Genomic DNA, 14,724 nt, shown 5'->3' with positions numbered 1-14,724 from the left:
TTAATCCTGGATCAATTATTTTCCCATGAAACCCAGGAATCAATTTCTGCGGTGTGGTGTAAAATGACACCACTGTGAATAAAACTTTACTCACCCAGGAACTACCAGGAGGTGACAATGGGTTTATCAGAACCTAGCCCTTAATAGAGAAAGCAAACAGAAAACCATCCTATGAAACATGAGATACAAAAGTGATAAGGAACAGTAGATTATTCACTGACTAAAAGCACCCCAAACAAAATGAGCTCTGTCGATTTGCCATCATCTGAATCTCCTCATCTGCATGCCACCTTCAGCCAGGGGAGAAGAGGAAGGGGGGGAAATGCTCTAATGTAAAAGAAGAACAAATAAAACTGAAAGGGAGCAGGCAAATCCCAATATTTGAATGTTATTAATCAAAGAAAGCTGCTTAAGCATGTAAGCTTAGATCTCCCTCCATCTCATGATAATATCTAGAGGTAATAGCAAGTGAGTTGGGTGTTTTGTGGCTTCATTTCTTTCCTACTGTTGGTATTACTGTTTTCCCCAACTGATTTACATCTCTGCTTAGAGCAAGCATTCTTTCCCATGGTAAGAACACAAAAACAAGGAAGAAAGAAACATCTAATATGACTCACAACCATTGCCAGCCTCAAATATTTATTCTTCCTTCAGGCATTGATTACACCACCCTACAGAACACTGGGCCATCTTCTGTAAAGTTATTTTAATCTGCCTCACCTCCTAATTCCTTTTTTTTAATGCTTATTATCTGGAGGACCTCTTCCAGGCTGCTAGCACTAAGCCATGTTATTTTACCTTTAAAAAATTTAAAAAAATATAAAAATCTCATACTCCTTTCTTTTTTGTTTTTACAGCTCTAGCTCTTAATTCAGAGGGCCCAATTTGACATTGATTCCTCTCTGAAACAGCTCATTCTTTATTTATAAGTTTCCATGAGTAATAATACATGCTTTTCTCTCTGTCCTTATTAGCATGCCCTCCACAGAGTCTACAGGACTGTCCTTCAACCCTGACCAAAGTTCTGCTCCAACAGATGCCATGGATTCTGGCTTCCCATAGAGAGCATATGTATCACTATCAAAAATTATTTGGGATGACATTAAAACACCCTTGCTGCCATGTCAATATATTAAAAAAAAAAACAAAACCAAAAAACCACTCTTGCTCAAATTGCTGACTTTTCAAAACTGTTCCTGTTCTTTGAACTTGCTTTGCCTTCTACTGTCTTCTAGAAGAAATCAAGGAAAAAGGACTGAGTAGGTCCCCTCTTACTTTTACTACTCGCAACCAAACCTTAACACTTGACAGCACTTATAAACACATATTTTCTGTTTCTCCTTGCTCTGGAAGTGTAGAGAATGACTTCATTATTGGGTGAGTTTGGGATACGACCAGATGATTTACAAAAAATGCCAAGCTATTGGAACAAGCAACCTCCATACCACAACTGCTCAGAGAGGCTGAGCAGTGCTCTAGGGAAGAAGAGGGCACCTAATAAGGGACAGCATTTTAAGAGAATTTGTGTTCTCTGTAGCTCCCTGTGCTGTGTATAGCGTGGCTGCTAGTGTTTTGGTTATTGAGGTCCACTGATAATCAAAAAAGAGATGGGGAATGCAACTACAGAGAAAAAGCATCCAGCCAAGATCAAAGACACCAGAAATCCTAGTAGATGAAAGCCTGTGCTTCCAATGCTGCTCACCAAGTGATGATAGTTTGCAGGTGAGGGGCCTGGAAAGATAAAGCAGTCACAGATCCTCCTGCAGAGAGCTACTGAAATCATCTTGGACCTGGCCAGAACTGTAAGGACCAATATATGCCCTTAAACTTCCAGCCATCTAGATCCCTGCTAGAGGACAGAAAGGAGGAAAAATATGAAAGGCTGGAAGCAAACACAGTATAGCTGCAGTGCTCCTAAGACAATTTACTAGACATGCTAATGCCAAAAAAGGCACCCATTTAGTAAAAAAATGTCACAGCATTTGCAGCTCCACTCAGCCAAAAATTATTGCTTTCCAATTACAGCTATTCTTTCCTCCACTCTGAGATTTCATGAGCCCATGGGGTGCAGTCTGAAAAAATATTAATATTTTGTATTCATGAGTATTACCTGCACTCAGGTAAACAAGCAAGACAATGGAGAGAGGGGGAAATACAGGAAGGGTGTGGGAAAGCAAAAGGGTAAAGTAATAGGGTATAAGGTGAGAAAAAGAATAGAAGCAAAATCAGTGGGATGATTTGGAATAATCTCCTTTTACTCTAAGTGATCAATAACTGACTCCATGGTGGCTTTGAAGGAACAGGGCAGAAGGACCTACATCAGCTGATGAACTCTGCAGAAGTCCATCCCATAGCTGAGAGACCTGACTCCAGCTATCCTCTCTAAAAATGGGGAGCAGGAAAATGAGGCAGTGACAGGGCTGGAAGAAAGAGATCAAACATCCTGATTGAGTCACTGGCCAAGTTGACATCTCCTTTTCCTGATCTCTGAAAGCAAGACTGCTGTTTCCTTTTCTGACTCTAGGGGACATCCAATTGTACTTAATTTTCAAAGGGGCCAACTGCTTTCTGGAAAGGATACGTCTAAGAACAGGCAGTAAATATAACTCCTTTTCAGCAACTAATTCATTCGTTGCAAATCGCCTTATGATCTTTTTTAACCAACAGCCCAAAGCAAGATTGCAAGATAGGGCTCACACTGTACAGAAGGATTATGGCAATTAAAAACATGCACACAAAGATTCAGTCCCAGACTAACTTCATTTCTGGGTTACATTAAAAAAAAAATCACATCAAATGCACACACAACCACATTTATATCCATGCAAGCAAGATGTGATGTGCCTATGCTTACCCTTGCAAATGAAAACCAGCACCTCTCTTTCAAACACCAAAAAGCTCCTAGGGATAACCTTTCACAAATAAACAACCTGCTCTGCTCAGAGAGGGATTTTATAAAGAACAGAGATTACAATGGGCTTAATCATGATTAAACACTGATCTGGCTCAATCTACTCAAAAGCAGACAAAAGATAAATAAAAACCTCCAGCAGATGCATTTCATACTGGAAATTCTGGAACCTCAATTGACGTCATACTTTTTACGTTCTGATAATATCTGGAGGAAACAGTACACTGGATCAAGAAAACAAAAGCAAATTTTCAGTTAAAATTCTCCACGTGCTGTGTAAAAAGAAGGCGACTACAGCAGAGAGCACACAGGGCAGCTCAGCATTTTACAAACCTCTTTTTGACTGCAGCTGAAATTGCACCAGCAGAGCAATGCTGCTAAAAGTAAACAAGCACCCCCTTTTTGCCTCATCTTGCCCTGTAAAATTGTGCAACAGCAGTCACTGAATTTACCCTCACACAAAAGCCACTTTCTGATCAATGGCAGGCATGTTAAATTTCTTTTAGCAAAATAATGCCACCTCCTCAGTATCACCTCAGTTGTGCTTCACTGATTCCTCATAAACAGTGTGAAAATTCTGTGCGATGGGAAGGGGCTGAATTTAGCAAATATTTCCCAGATACAGACATCTGTTCTTTCCTGTGGGTGAGGAAACCCAGGAAACTGATTCCATATCGTGGAAGACAATAGTACTGCTCATGGAGGTGGGAAAAGCAAAAAATGAGCACAGATTATAGACACTGTCTGTTTACAGAGCTAAGTTTTCCATTTAATGCAACAAAGTAAATATGAAGAAAGAGAAATGGCTCTTTAGATGGTGTGAGGGAATCTACCTGGAGGAGAAGGCTGATCAGAGTTTTCTCATTCTATCTTCTCCAGCAGAAATTCTCAATGGATCACCAAGTAAGGTTAGACCAGCAGACAGAAGAGAGCCCTTCCTGTATTGAGAAGGTGCACGGCTGCCTGCCCTCGTGTCCAGAGAATCCATTCTGTGCTTCAGAAGCATCAGGTGAAAGACTTTCATTCCCTCTTGATTTGTGACCTCCAAAACTTCTCTAGTGAAGGTGAAAATCCCCACACAGACAGTGCAAGGAGACTGATAATTGTTTTGCTAACTGTCTTTTCACTGACCTCTTGGACATAGCTCACATAAGGTCTGCCTATAAGAATGATGGCTAATTTAATAGTGAAACTTGTGTAACTTACACTGATTTTCAAGCTGCAAGTTATTGTCAACTTCAAGAACATCATCCCTTAACAAAATCAAAATTCTCACCCCAATTCCTATTATCCTTTAGCCCACCTAGTGTGTCTCATAGCAGTCTAAGTAGATCTCTTCCAACTCCAGGCAGAACAATCATCACTTTGCAAGTGAATTCCACACTTCACAAACTGCAGATCAGAATCACATGATTTGCATTTCCTAGATGAGAAGCCAACAAACTTCTCTGTGGAGTCAAGTGAACAGTCCTTTGTCATCTTGAGTAACAGCAAATGCATTTACATTTTAATACACAAATAGGAAAATAATGGGTTACTGTTGCTTGCTCACAAAGCAGGCTTTACCTTTTAAAAAGCTGTCAGGGGATTATTGAATTGTACAAATTATTTATTTTCCTCTAAAACCCACCTCTGAAGCAGAAATGAACTCAAGAGCCCCTGTTAACACTTGAAAGTTGCAGTAGGAAATGCTTAAAATGCAAAGAATATTTTTATTTTTCTTGTAAGATGGATGATTCTTCCTGCATAACTAACTGGCATCAAGCACCAGTGAGAACAATTGCTTTGGTGTACATGCTTGCCTATTGAAAAGGGCTGTGAGTTTAAATGCTAAAACAGTAACCAATGAGAAATGTCACCTGGCCAGGCAGTTCAACCTAATTACTTACACAGATTTATTTTTAAACTATAAAAACAGCATGTTCCTTGGGAGAATTATTTTTTCCCCTTCCCCAAAAAAATACAATTAACATTTGGCAAGTAGAATTCTTCTTCTGCAATTAAGGACTTGCCAAAATTAGATAAAGCAAAGTACTCAAACACACACTGGGGGCAAGAGTGTCGCTGGGAGCGTCTCCCAGCGCTGTGCTTCTGGAAGAGATGTTCCATACAGGACTCTGCACCAACAGGCCTGAATGCCTGTGATACTTCTTCCTAAAGCCTGAGCAGCCTTGAACCCTTGTGGGGACGAGGCTGGCATGGCTGGAAGCTCTCCCATGGCACCTGGCCATCTGTGTTCCTCCCTGCCCTCGGCAAATGCCAGCAGCACTGCTGAAGGGAAGGCACGCAAGTAACACAATCCCACAGCAGCAGGGCAAGCTCAGCAAGGGGGCAGGGGGAAGCAAACACATTGATCTGAAGGCTCAAGGGAGGACAAAATACAGGTAAGCACAGGCTTGGTTTTAAGCTGCCTGCAAGACCACTCACATGGAGCCTGTGCCGGAATGGATCTGATGGGCTACGGCCAAAACAAACACAAACCCACCTCTGATACAGAATTTTCTCCAGGTAAAGGCTCTTGTTCTTCTTATGTGACCTGGTTCACTGAAATAAATTATTATTTTCCATTCCTCCTAACAGCAGTAAGCATGGTGCTGGGGCTTAGCTCCACAAGCAGCACCCTGTCTGTGGTGCTTACAGGAGACTGCGGCACCCCAGAAAAACAAACCAGCTCATGAACAGCATCCAAGGGTCAGTCCAGCTTGTCCCAGTCCTGGACAGGCTGTAATTAAACTCTGGCAATCATGCCTCCTGTTTTGGCAACACGAGGCATTAATGCCACCAGTGTGGTAGATCTTGGGCTTAAAGGGCCATTTTGGCCAAATTTGCCAAAACATTGGGGTTTATGAAATTAAACAAATGGAGTCTTTGCAAGACACAAAGCTTCTCACAGTGTGTTAGTTCATTTTCAATAGCCAAGGTGGGAGAAACATTTAAAGACACTTAAGTACCTAAGACAGAACAGCACAAAATCCTTTTCCAGCAAGCAACACCCCAACAGTTCAAGCAAGTTCTCCCAGCCTGCTCCAACAGTCCACTGGCTTCATGCGCCTCCCCTCGCAGTCTGCCTGTGTTATTCATGGCCAGAATAATTTTATGGCACTGCCTCGAGGCCCTGGTTCTCCAGAGACTTGCTGCACATGCACCCAATTTCAATGTGGTTTGATTTCATAGAGCTAATCTGCAGCCCCTAAGTCTGTTCAGCAGGGGGCTGCTGCTCACTCCAGGATTCCATGCAAGTGACAAAAATATATAAGAACACTTTCAAAGCTGGGCAGCAAAATTTAGAAACAAGAAAGTTTCCAAAGTTCAAAACCATCTATGACAGACTGGAAAGTGTCCTACAGGAAAAACAGTTTTAAGTTACCATGTCCATAGCTACTTTAAAAGAAACTTCCCTTTGAAAACCAGTGAAACCCATTTTAGAATAAATATGAAAATATTATAATTTAATAATATTCTGTATTCCTGCAGTATAATGCTAATAAATAATGACTTACAAATACAAAACTCAGCACAGAATTCTCAAAACCTGACTCTGCAAACAGGCTGGACAAGGGATTTTGTTCTATTCTGTGAGCTTCTTTCCCCTCCTGTACTTAAAAAATAAAGACAGCAAATTCCTTTGAACTTACATAATTCAAGCCTGTTATTTTCCATAGGGCTAAACTGGCCTTGTAAATTCTTTAAGCTTGGCATTGTATGAAAGCAGATATCAAATATTCAGAGAGCTCAATTTAGAAAGATCATTTTTCTGAGGCTGAGCCTTTCTGAAGAACTTCCTGCAGCGCTTCAGACAATGCCTCAAACTGCCATTCCCACCAGGCTGAGATCACTTAACCTTGGCAGGCCATGTTTTTAGAGGCATTGGGCCAAAGGGAGGTACAGGTCTGCTGGAAAGGTGGGAAGGGTACAGGGTGTGAGGAGCCAGAGGATCCAACTGCTACAAACAATGAAAATTTCCTAAGATCAACCTGATTTGCACAATGAGTGGTTGAGAACCGTGTCTTGTTCATGTGTGAAAAATGACAATGTCTCATGCGTAGTCCTGTGTCACTGCCTTTTATCAAAATCTACCTCTTCAAGTCAAAATCAGAGTTGACAAACACCAGTGAAGAGATGCCCCACGTCACTGTCATATTTTCTGAAAAAATCCCTTTGCCAGGATTTCTTCTCCTGGGAAGCTGAGAAGCCTCTGAGAAAAATGAAAACAATAATTATCTCATTTGCTTCTCCCTGTTTTGCTGCTTTGAAATGTGGTTGGAGATTATTTATCCAACATGTGAATTGCTTTTACTTAGTGATCAATCACAGTCAGGCTGTGTCAGACTCTGAGGAGTCAGTCATGAGTTTTTCATTAGTATCTTGCTAAGCCTTCTGTAAGAATCCTTTCTTTAGTATAGTTTTAGTATAGCATTCTTGAATATAAGATAATACCATAAAATAATAAGTTAGCCTTCTAAGAACACGGAGTCAGATTCTCAATTCCTCAGTCATCCTGGGGACCCAGCAAATACCACAGCCCTGTGTGAATTAACTGGGGTGTACGAAGGTTCTTGGTGAAATGCATTCCAGTCAGTGGCAAAGCACAAGGCTGAAGCACCCACTGCTGCTCTATCTTGTTTCACTCATTGTTTCTAGAGTGCCCAGCAGATTCAGCCCGAGCACAGCACTGCAGGACATCCTCCCTCACACAGACAAGGATGTGTCCAAGGCAGGGGAAGGGGTGCTCCTTCCTCCCTAAGCCTTGCCACACTACTCGTAGGTATAGAGGTGCTTGGATCAGGACCAGCTCAATGCCTGCTCTAGGACAGCAGTTTTTCCAACGGGGCTCAGAATCCACTTGTTTTCTTTGCATGCTAAAAGGTCTCTCATGCTGCCTCCTTGCTCTCGAGGTGAAGGAGTTAGTGTGAAAAGTGAAGGCGAGCCACTAAACCCAGTATGGGCACTGGGAGTCCAGTCCTACTTGCCAGGCCAGAAGAATCATAAAGCAGAAAGAAATTTGGTTCTTCATCCAGAAGCAGGCCATCATAGGACAGTTTGGGTTGGAAGGGACCTTAAAAGATCATCTGGTTCCAACCCTCATGCCATGGGAGGGACACCTTTCACCAGACCAGGTATCAGAGCCCCATCCAGCCTGGCCTTGAACACTCCTAGGAATGAGGCATCCACAGCCCTGAGGGACCTGTTCAAGTGCCTTCTCACCCCTACAGGAAAGAATTTCTTCCACTTATCTGACCTGAGCCTGCTGTGCTTGCAATACCCTTGGATGAAGAGCAACACTGGAATTATCAGTTACTGATTATTATTAAGCATTGCTTACCCCAGGCTTGCTGTAAAATCAGAAAACACCAAAAGCACACAGTCAGCTTAGACAAAACATTGACCCTCTGCCTTCATGCACTATGTAGCTAGGAAAACATCCTATTCTATGCAGCATGGTATTCCATGAAGTCAGGAAGCATACCTTACACAGAGGGCTTTAAGAGCTTAAATCTGTTACAATAATTGCATTACATGTATTTTTAAATACCTTTTCTAATGCTTCTCTGTCAGCCAGCTCCTGCACAGCCAAAAGCTTGATACTGTAAGAAAAAACAGAGAAAAAGAGAATTAATCACTCTACTGCAAGCATTACAGAAATTGAAGAAACAGCAGAACTGCAGCACTGTTTTTATCCTATCTCTTGAAAAAAGAAATACAAGAAATGCTCATGATAAAACAAAACAAAGCAAGAGAGACAGTGACACTTTGTTTGCCTTGAATTAGCTGCCACAAGCAGATTTTTTGGTTTCCAAGTTACAAGCATATCTGAATTTGCCTGACAGAGAAACTGCATCAATCACTACTATTGCAATATCCCAAATTAACACCAGAGGATCTTCTGAATGACAAACACAGAAAATTATTCCAGACATTTCTATCAGTTGTAGTCAACTTTGTTCCTCAGTGTCAACAGGTTTCTACCAATCCCAAAAAACTATTCCCAGGGATTCACAATATTACATATGAGGTGCAGTAATTAAGACAACCCAGCTCAGAGGGAGAAACAATTTGAGGGAGAGATGAGGGAAATGTGCACCACCATTTAAAGTTAGGGTAGAAAGGTAATCCTCAATTATTATTCTTGTAAGGCCCTTTGTTAATCAATCCCAAATTTCTTCACCTACTGAATCTTTTCTAGGTTTACCTCTAGGGGCTAAATCTTGCACCCTGAATTTCATTCACTTCAACAAGGTTATGAGATTCAAACAGGATTCCATACCTGTACTGCAACTGCACAGGCTCACTTCCCTTACCCAGTCTTAAACCCAGTCACTTAATATATTATCCTTGAACTCCAGAGGATAATTTCCTTTACCCAGGGATACAAAAACATTTTTATGGCAATAGAAGAATCAAATGATGCATATAAATATTGTTTAAATTACTCTCACCACCCTGCACACAGACACAGTAAAAAGCCAGTATAGTTAAAAGCTTATATTCAAGAGGGTGTGAATAGTCAACACAGAAGCCTGCCAAAGGATATAATACAAAAAGTTTTATTAGCCTTTCAAATCCTCAGAGCAATACTGCATAATTCTTGAGCATCCACTGACACCTCATATGCTAATTATATACATCCATCCTGCAAGAGCAGCTGGCAAAGCACAGTTCTAGTCCTGTCTTTCTATGGCTTCCCACTGCAGGTATTCACAGCCTAATCCCTAAGCACCAATGTGCTTTCACTTTAATGGACTTCTAGCTTTCAGTGTCTTCAAGGTATCATAAAAAGCCTATACCCAATGAATTATAAAATAGCCACAGACAATGCATTTCTAGTCTGCAGAGACTATTATTACTAAGACAAAGAGGGTGGAGATGGTTCAGAAAGCAGTGGGATAATCAGAAAAATGAAAAAGGTATTCCATTAAAGCCCAACCACTGTGGTAGCAGGGGATGTGTGATTTGGTCTTACTGTTTGGTGAACACAATAGGCTGCACACACACAAATTCAGCTGAACTGGAAGGCAGCTAGGGAAAGTACAAAACCAATACAAGGTATTTGTAAACATAATTTTCCTTGCAATTCAGCCAGCATGCAAAATAAAGATGGGCCAGGCAGCAAGCAAAGAAGGCAGTTCCATTTAAAAAACACCACAGTGCTGTGTCCAACTCAGAAGCAGCCTTAGCTGATGCACCTTGGAGAACAATAACCCAGGCAGGAACAATACAGGCACAGTCAAGACCTGTCTATAAATTCAGGAGTCACCACATTTTGAATTACTCACCTCTGTTGCAGTGCATTTGAGAAATACACTGGACAGCTGAGAGGGAGGTAGGCTAACACACTCAGGGTGCTCACAGGCACCTGGCTGCTGCCAAGGTGGCTGCAAGTCTATGCATACATGGGTTGGGAGTATGCAAATTACTGTTGTCTTTTTCTTTTTGAAGCTAGACTTTCTGATTACTTAATCAAATCAGTCAAGGCTGTGGATGCCTCTACCATTTGACTGATTTATTTCTAGAATGTTATATGTGAGTTATGTGACACTCAATAGCTACAGAAGAAAGATGTAGACTGCCCTAAAAGCAAGTACCACTTTCATTAAAAATCATCCTCTCACTGTAAAAAGCTATCTTCCTTCCCATTTACACCTGTAAAGCCCCACAAGAACTTTCTCAACTGCTATGTATTTATTTTTTTAAAAAGTATCCAGTCGCAGAGAAGCAAGTAATGAAACAGGAGGCAGGAATCATTTTACTTTGTTTCATTATATTATGGAGATGCTGTACCCTTGTTCAGTGGTGAAGAAACCATACAAAGGGTTAACCTCTTGCAGAGATACTGCATATGCAGGGTTAGAATCAAATCTCAATTCAAAGCTGCTGCATGATTTGCAGCAACTTTGGTTTGATTCCTGGAGAGAAAAAGACTTTCTCTGCTGCTACAAATTAAGAAATCAGTGTTTGCCCAGTACTTTACTCTTTTCTCCTCAGGTGACACCTGAAAATACCTCAGGTATTTTTTCTTGGTCAAAAGGAATCTGCAAACACAAGAATCAGCTGCAAGATCCTTCTTTCCTTAAAGCACCATCACAGACACTCTCTCTGTCCATTGGATTACAGCCAAGAAAATTGCTCTTGATAACTGCTATTTCTTCCAGCAGCTCCAAGCACCATTAGTATGTGCTACTTCGATGCAATGTCAGCTTGGAAATGCAGCTTCTTCCAAGGCTGCTGCTTTGGGCATTTGATGCTTCAAAAATATTTCAGGCTGCTTATTTAGGCACTACATCAGCAATCTTACAACCACTGAGAGCAGCTCATAACTTCATTTGCTGTTTGTAGCTTTTTGGTTCTACAAGGATTTCAAAGGAGATGTGAATACAGACAGTAACTGGGGGAAAAGAGGGAGAGGAATTCTCCAATTAAGAAAAACTCAAATGAAATGCAAATAGTTACCAAAAGCCAAAGCTGAACCCCAAGCTCTTGCAGTCCACAATACAACACTGAAGTACTACTCTATTTATGTATATCCTTGGCATTATTTCTTTCATCCTCAACCATGTTGTGCAACTACTAACTCATGAAAAACGTTGTAGAAAAGTCATATTTCCCAAAGAAACCTTATGGCTCCTGGAGAGTCTGCTCTAACTTACCAGCTTTAAAATGTACTGGTTAAGAAGCTGTAATATGAGTAACTATACTGAAAATGCCTCTGCTTGAATATGAAACTCTATTATAAATACTCACTGACTGAATTACTTATACAATCTATTTAAACAAAGCTATTGAAATTAATATCCTGGCACCCCAGGCACACTGAAAATACTTGAAAACATGCAGTGATCAGGATGAAGGACTCTCCTCCAGCACTGAAAATATGCAAACATGATGTGCTGTCAAGGAAACATGACTCCCTCTTTTTTTGGCCATGGGTGACGCACGGCATTCTCCTCTAAGGGAATTCCTTTTGGTTTCCAGAAGATTAGTCACAGTGCTGAGCAAATGCCTACAGCTTCAACACATTTCTACACCTCAGGGTATCATTGCAATCCTTTCCTCAAAGTCTTCCTACTCAAAAACAAGTAGCATTGGGTTTCTCTTTTTAATCCCACATACCCTGGAGTAATTTAAGTCTTTTTTGGCAGTCTTTTGCAACGTTGCAAACTTGCAGATAGGTCCCTTGCCTGCTGATGGCTTCCTGTTCACCCTGAGCCATCATGACAGCGTTTAATTTGCACCAAGCTTCACTCCCCAGCTTGAATTCACATTGCCCACAAAATCCCATCTGCTCTTGCCGTGGGAAATGTTGGGTCTCTCCTAAGAACCACTAGAGGGGCATTTGCCTGCAAACCAGAGAATCTATGGCTCTGCAGCAAGGCAGATGGGATGGTCTGAGACTGCTGCACAAGGCAGATCCCAGCTCCATCCATGCAGAATGCACCTCACGTCTTTACCTGAGGAAGAGAAGCTGCTTCCTCCAAAATCAGTTTGAAGGGTGCTTTAGGGGTAGGAAGGTTTTTAGAATTACAGTCCATTTCTGGACCACCCCTGCACAGAACTAGAACTTCAGCCATTACAGACACAGGTCACCCGGCTGCCACTGTCAAGAGAGAAGGTCCCCAGAGCAGAGCATCGGTGAGCACAGTGACCTATTTCTGCAGAGCTGAGCACAGCATGGAGCTGGTAATTTTGAGGAAAGGGGAAAGAGGAGAAAGTGAGGAAAATGTGAAGCAATCAGAGACTCAGTGAAGTGTTTAAGTGAACACTTGGCCTCACAACGGTGCCCTACAAAAGCTCAATTACATACCTTTGCTCGAGGCCTGAGTTTTTCTAAAACTCTCGTGCTTTCTATCAGCCAGTGCATAAGCCTAAAGTTAACAACATTGAGAAATGTAATTTGCCTTCTCTTGCTTTTCTGTCGCCTTCTTCAGCATACAGCTGCACCAAATCTTGCTTCAGCTACTCACAGACATTATTATAAATAGCCCATGCAAAAACCACTCAATCCCAAACCATTTTGAGCAACATAAAATAATTCCTTTCTCCCATTCCTCTAATCTACATACTCTTCCTCTTTGCTCTTGAGATAAGATCCCACAAGCATATTATGGTGAAGTTTTAGGGAACATTTATATATCTAAGAGTAGAGCATGAATGCATGTAACTGAAGTGTTTACTGACAGACACATATGTGTGAGTTAGTTAACAAAAAGAACACGACAAAACCACTTGGGCCACCAAATTTGTATGTCAAAATTGTATCTGCAAACCTATCCAAACCAGCCTTGCTCCTAAATCTATTCTGCTCTAAGAGATGGGCATGAAATGTGAGAGTTGGACTAAAAAAAGAAAAAAAATGCAGCTGAGCTGTGTTAATGGTACCTGGGAGGGAGCACTCTCCATCAGCTGCCTGCTCTCCCCATTCCCCACCTTAATCTCCACTTGTGCTGTTGAAAGGGCACACTCATCACCATTCACAGTCCCTGTTTTTCCTTTGGCATTGCTGGATGATGGGGCGAGTAACAATAAGGATGGGGAAGCACCCCAGGCATGTATGTGTTCCCTGTGAGGACTGTGGTGGTCCCTGCTGCCCCAGCTGTCAACAGCCTGAGGTTAAGGGCTGTGATTAACTCTTTTCTGATTGTTTTAAGCATAGTTAGATGCTTAGAGAAATAGATGGAGAGCAGGGAAAGCTAACAGCCCAAAAGTGGCAAACACAGATAAACACAGATCTTGCAGATCCTTGTGGCTTAAACAGGTGTGAGGAGATGTGGGGGGGAGTGGTGTGTATAGAAGGGGTGGGTTTGGGGGTTTTTTTGGGTTTTTTTTGGTTTGTTTTGTTTTGCTGTTTGGCTGTTTGTTTTAAATATAAACCTGCTGCTGGACCTTGCTAATGACTAATGGGACCCAGGCTTCTCTTCCCCGACTCTGCCTGCCCCTGTGATGAATACCTTGTACAAGGGTAGGTGAAAGAACAGCAGGCTCCCACCAATAGCACTTAGCAGACTAAATTTAACACAGTGAGATGATGGGGGAGCAAGTCTGAGCACCCTGGGGCTGCAAAGGGATCTGTGGCACTCAGTTTTTGGGGCTGCCCACGCTGACCAGGACAATGGGTCACTTAAGTGGGATGTCTTCACAGTGAAGGAGCAACTTTTAAGGCTTTCATCAATGTATGCACTGTAAAAATACATCTTATTTTTGCTGGCATATCCCATTTACAAAGTAGTCATTTCCCCCCAAGACCCTGTTTACTCACACCCCCATAAAAACAAAAGCAGAAGGAGGAAAGAAAAGCATGTTCAATGACTTTCAGCCTCGTATACTTCCTTCATCTACCCCTGTGAAGTTGGATGATGAAAAAATCCCCAGTTTCGCCTTTTCCAATAAAAGCATCTGCATCTTCTCAATCACTCCTTAAATGGAAGGAAAAACTGCGTCCAGTGCCACATCTTAACGGCTGCTGGAAGTCACCAGAGAGTTTCTGAAGTCAGCTTAAAGGCTTGGATGGGAATACTATGCCATATTGCTTTGGGACTAACTGCCAGCTAATGACACAACAAAATATGTTGGAAGATTCTCAGGAAAAAATGTATCCACAGTAAGAAGAAATAATGATAAAATCAGGGAGCTGCATTTCCTAGATATTAAATGTATTTATATCTATCTATACTATAGATACACATAAAACAGATCATATACATGTTATATATAATTTTTAAAACATTCATATATATATACACAACTATAAAATAGATTAATTTATTTAGGCTACTTTTTTGCAGCTCCCTCATTGGGATGAAAGCAGATACTCTTCAGAG

At 41.5% G+C, this 14,724-nt stretch overlaps 1 protein-coding gene across 1 annotated transcript in view; it reads right to left on the bottom strand.

Moving 5' to 3' along the window:
- The window catches only part of EEPD1 (endonuclease/exonuclease/phosphatase family domain containing 1), a 63,652-nt gene that overhangs the window by 21,212 nt on the left and 27,716 nt on the right, over positions 1 to 14,724 (bottom strand). Inside the window, exon 2 of the mRNA XM_064704890.1 lies at positions 8,445 to 8,496. Within this exon, the coding sequence (XP_064560960.1) occupies positions 8,445 to 8,496 (52 nt within the window). The remainder of the gene's footprint in view (positions 1 to 8,444; positions 8,497 to 14,724) is intronic.

Source organism: Zonotrichia leucophrys, chromosome 2 (genome assembly GCF_028769735.1).
Source record: "Zonotrichia leucophrys gambelii isolate GWCS_2022_RI chromosome 2, RI_Zleu_2.0, whole genome shotgun sequence".
Lineage (NCBI taxonomy): Eukaryota > Metazoa > Chordata > Aves > Passeriformes > Passerellidae > Zonotrichia > Zonotrichia leucophrys.
This window is presented reverse-complemented; position numbering and strand designations above follow the sequence as displayed.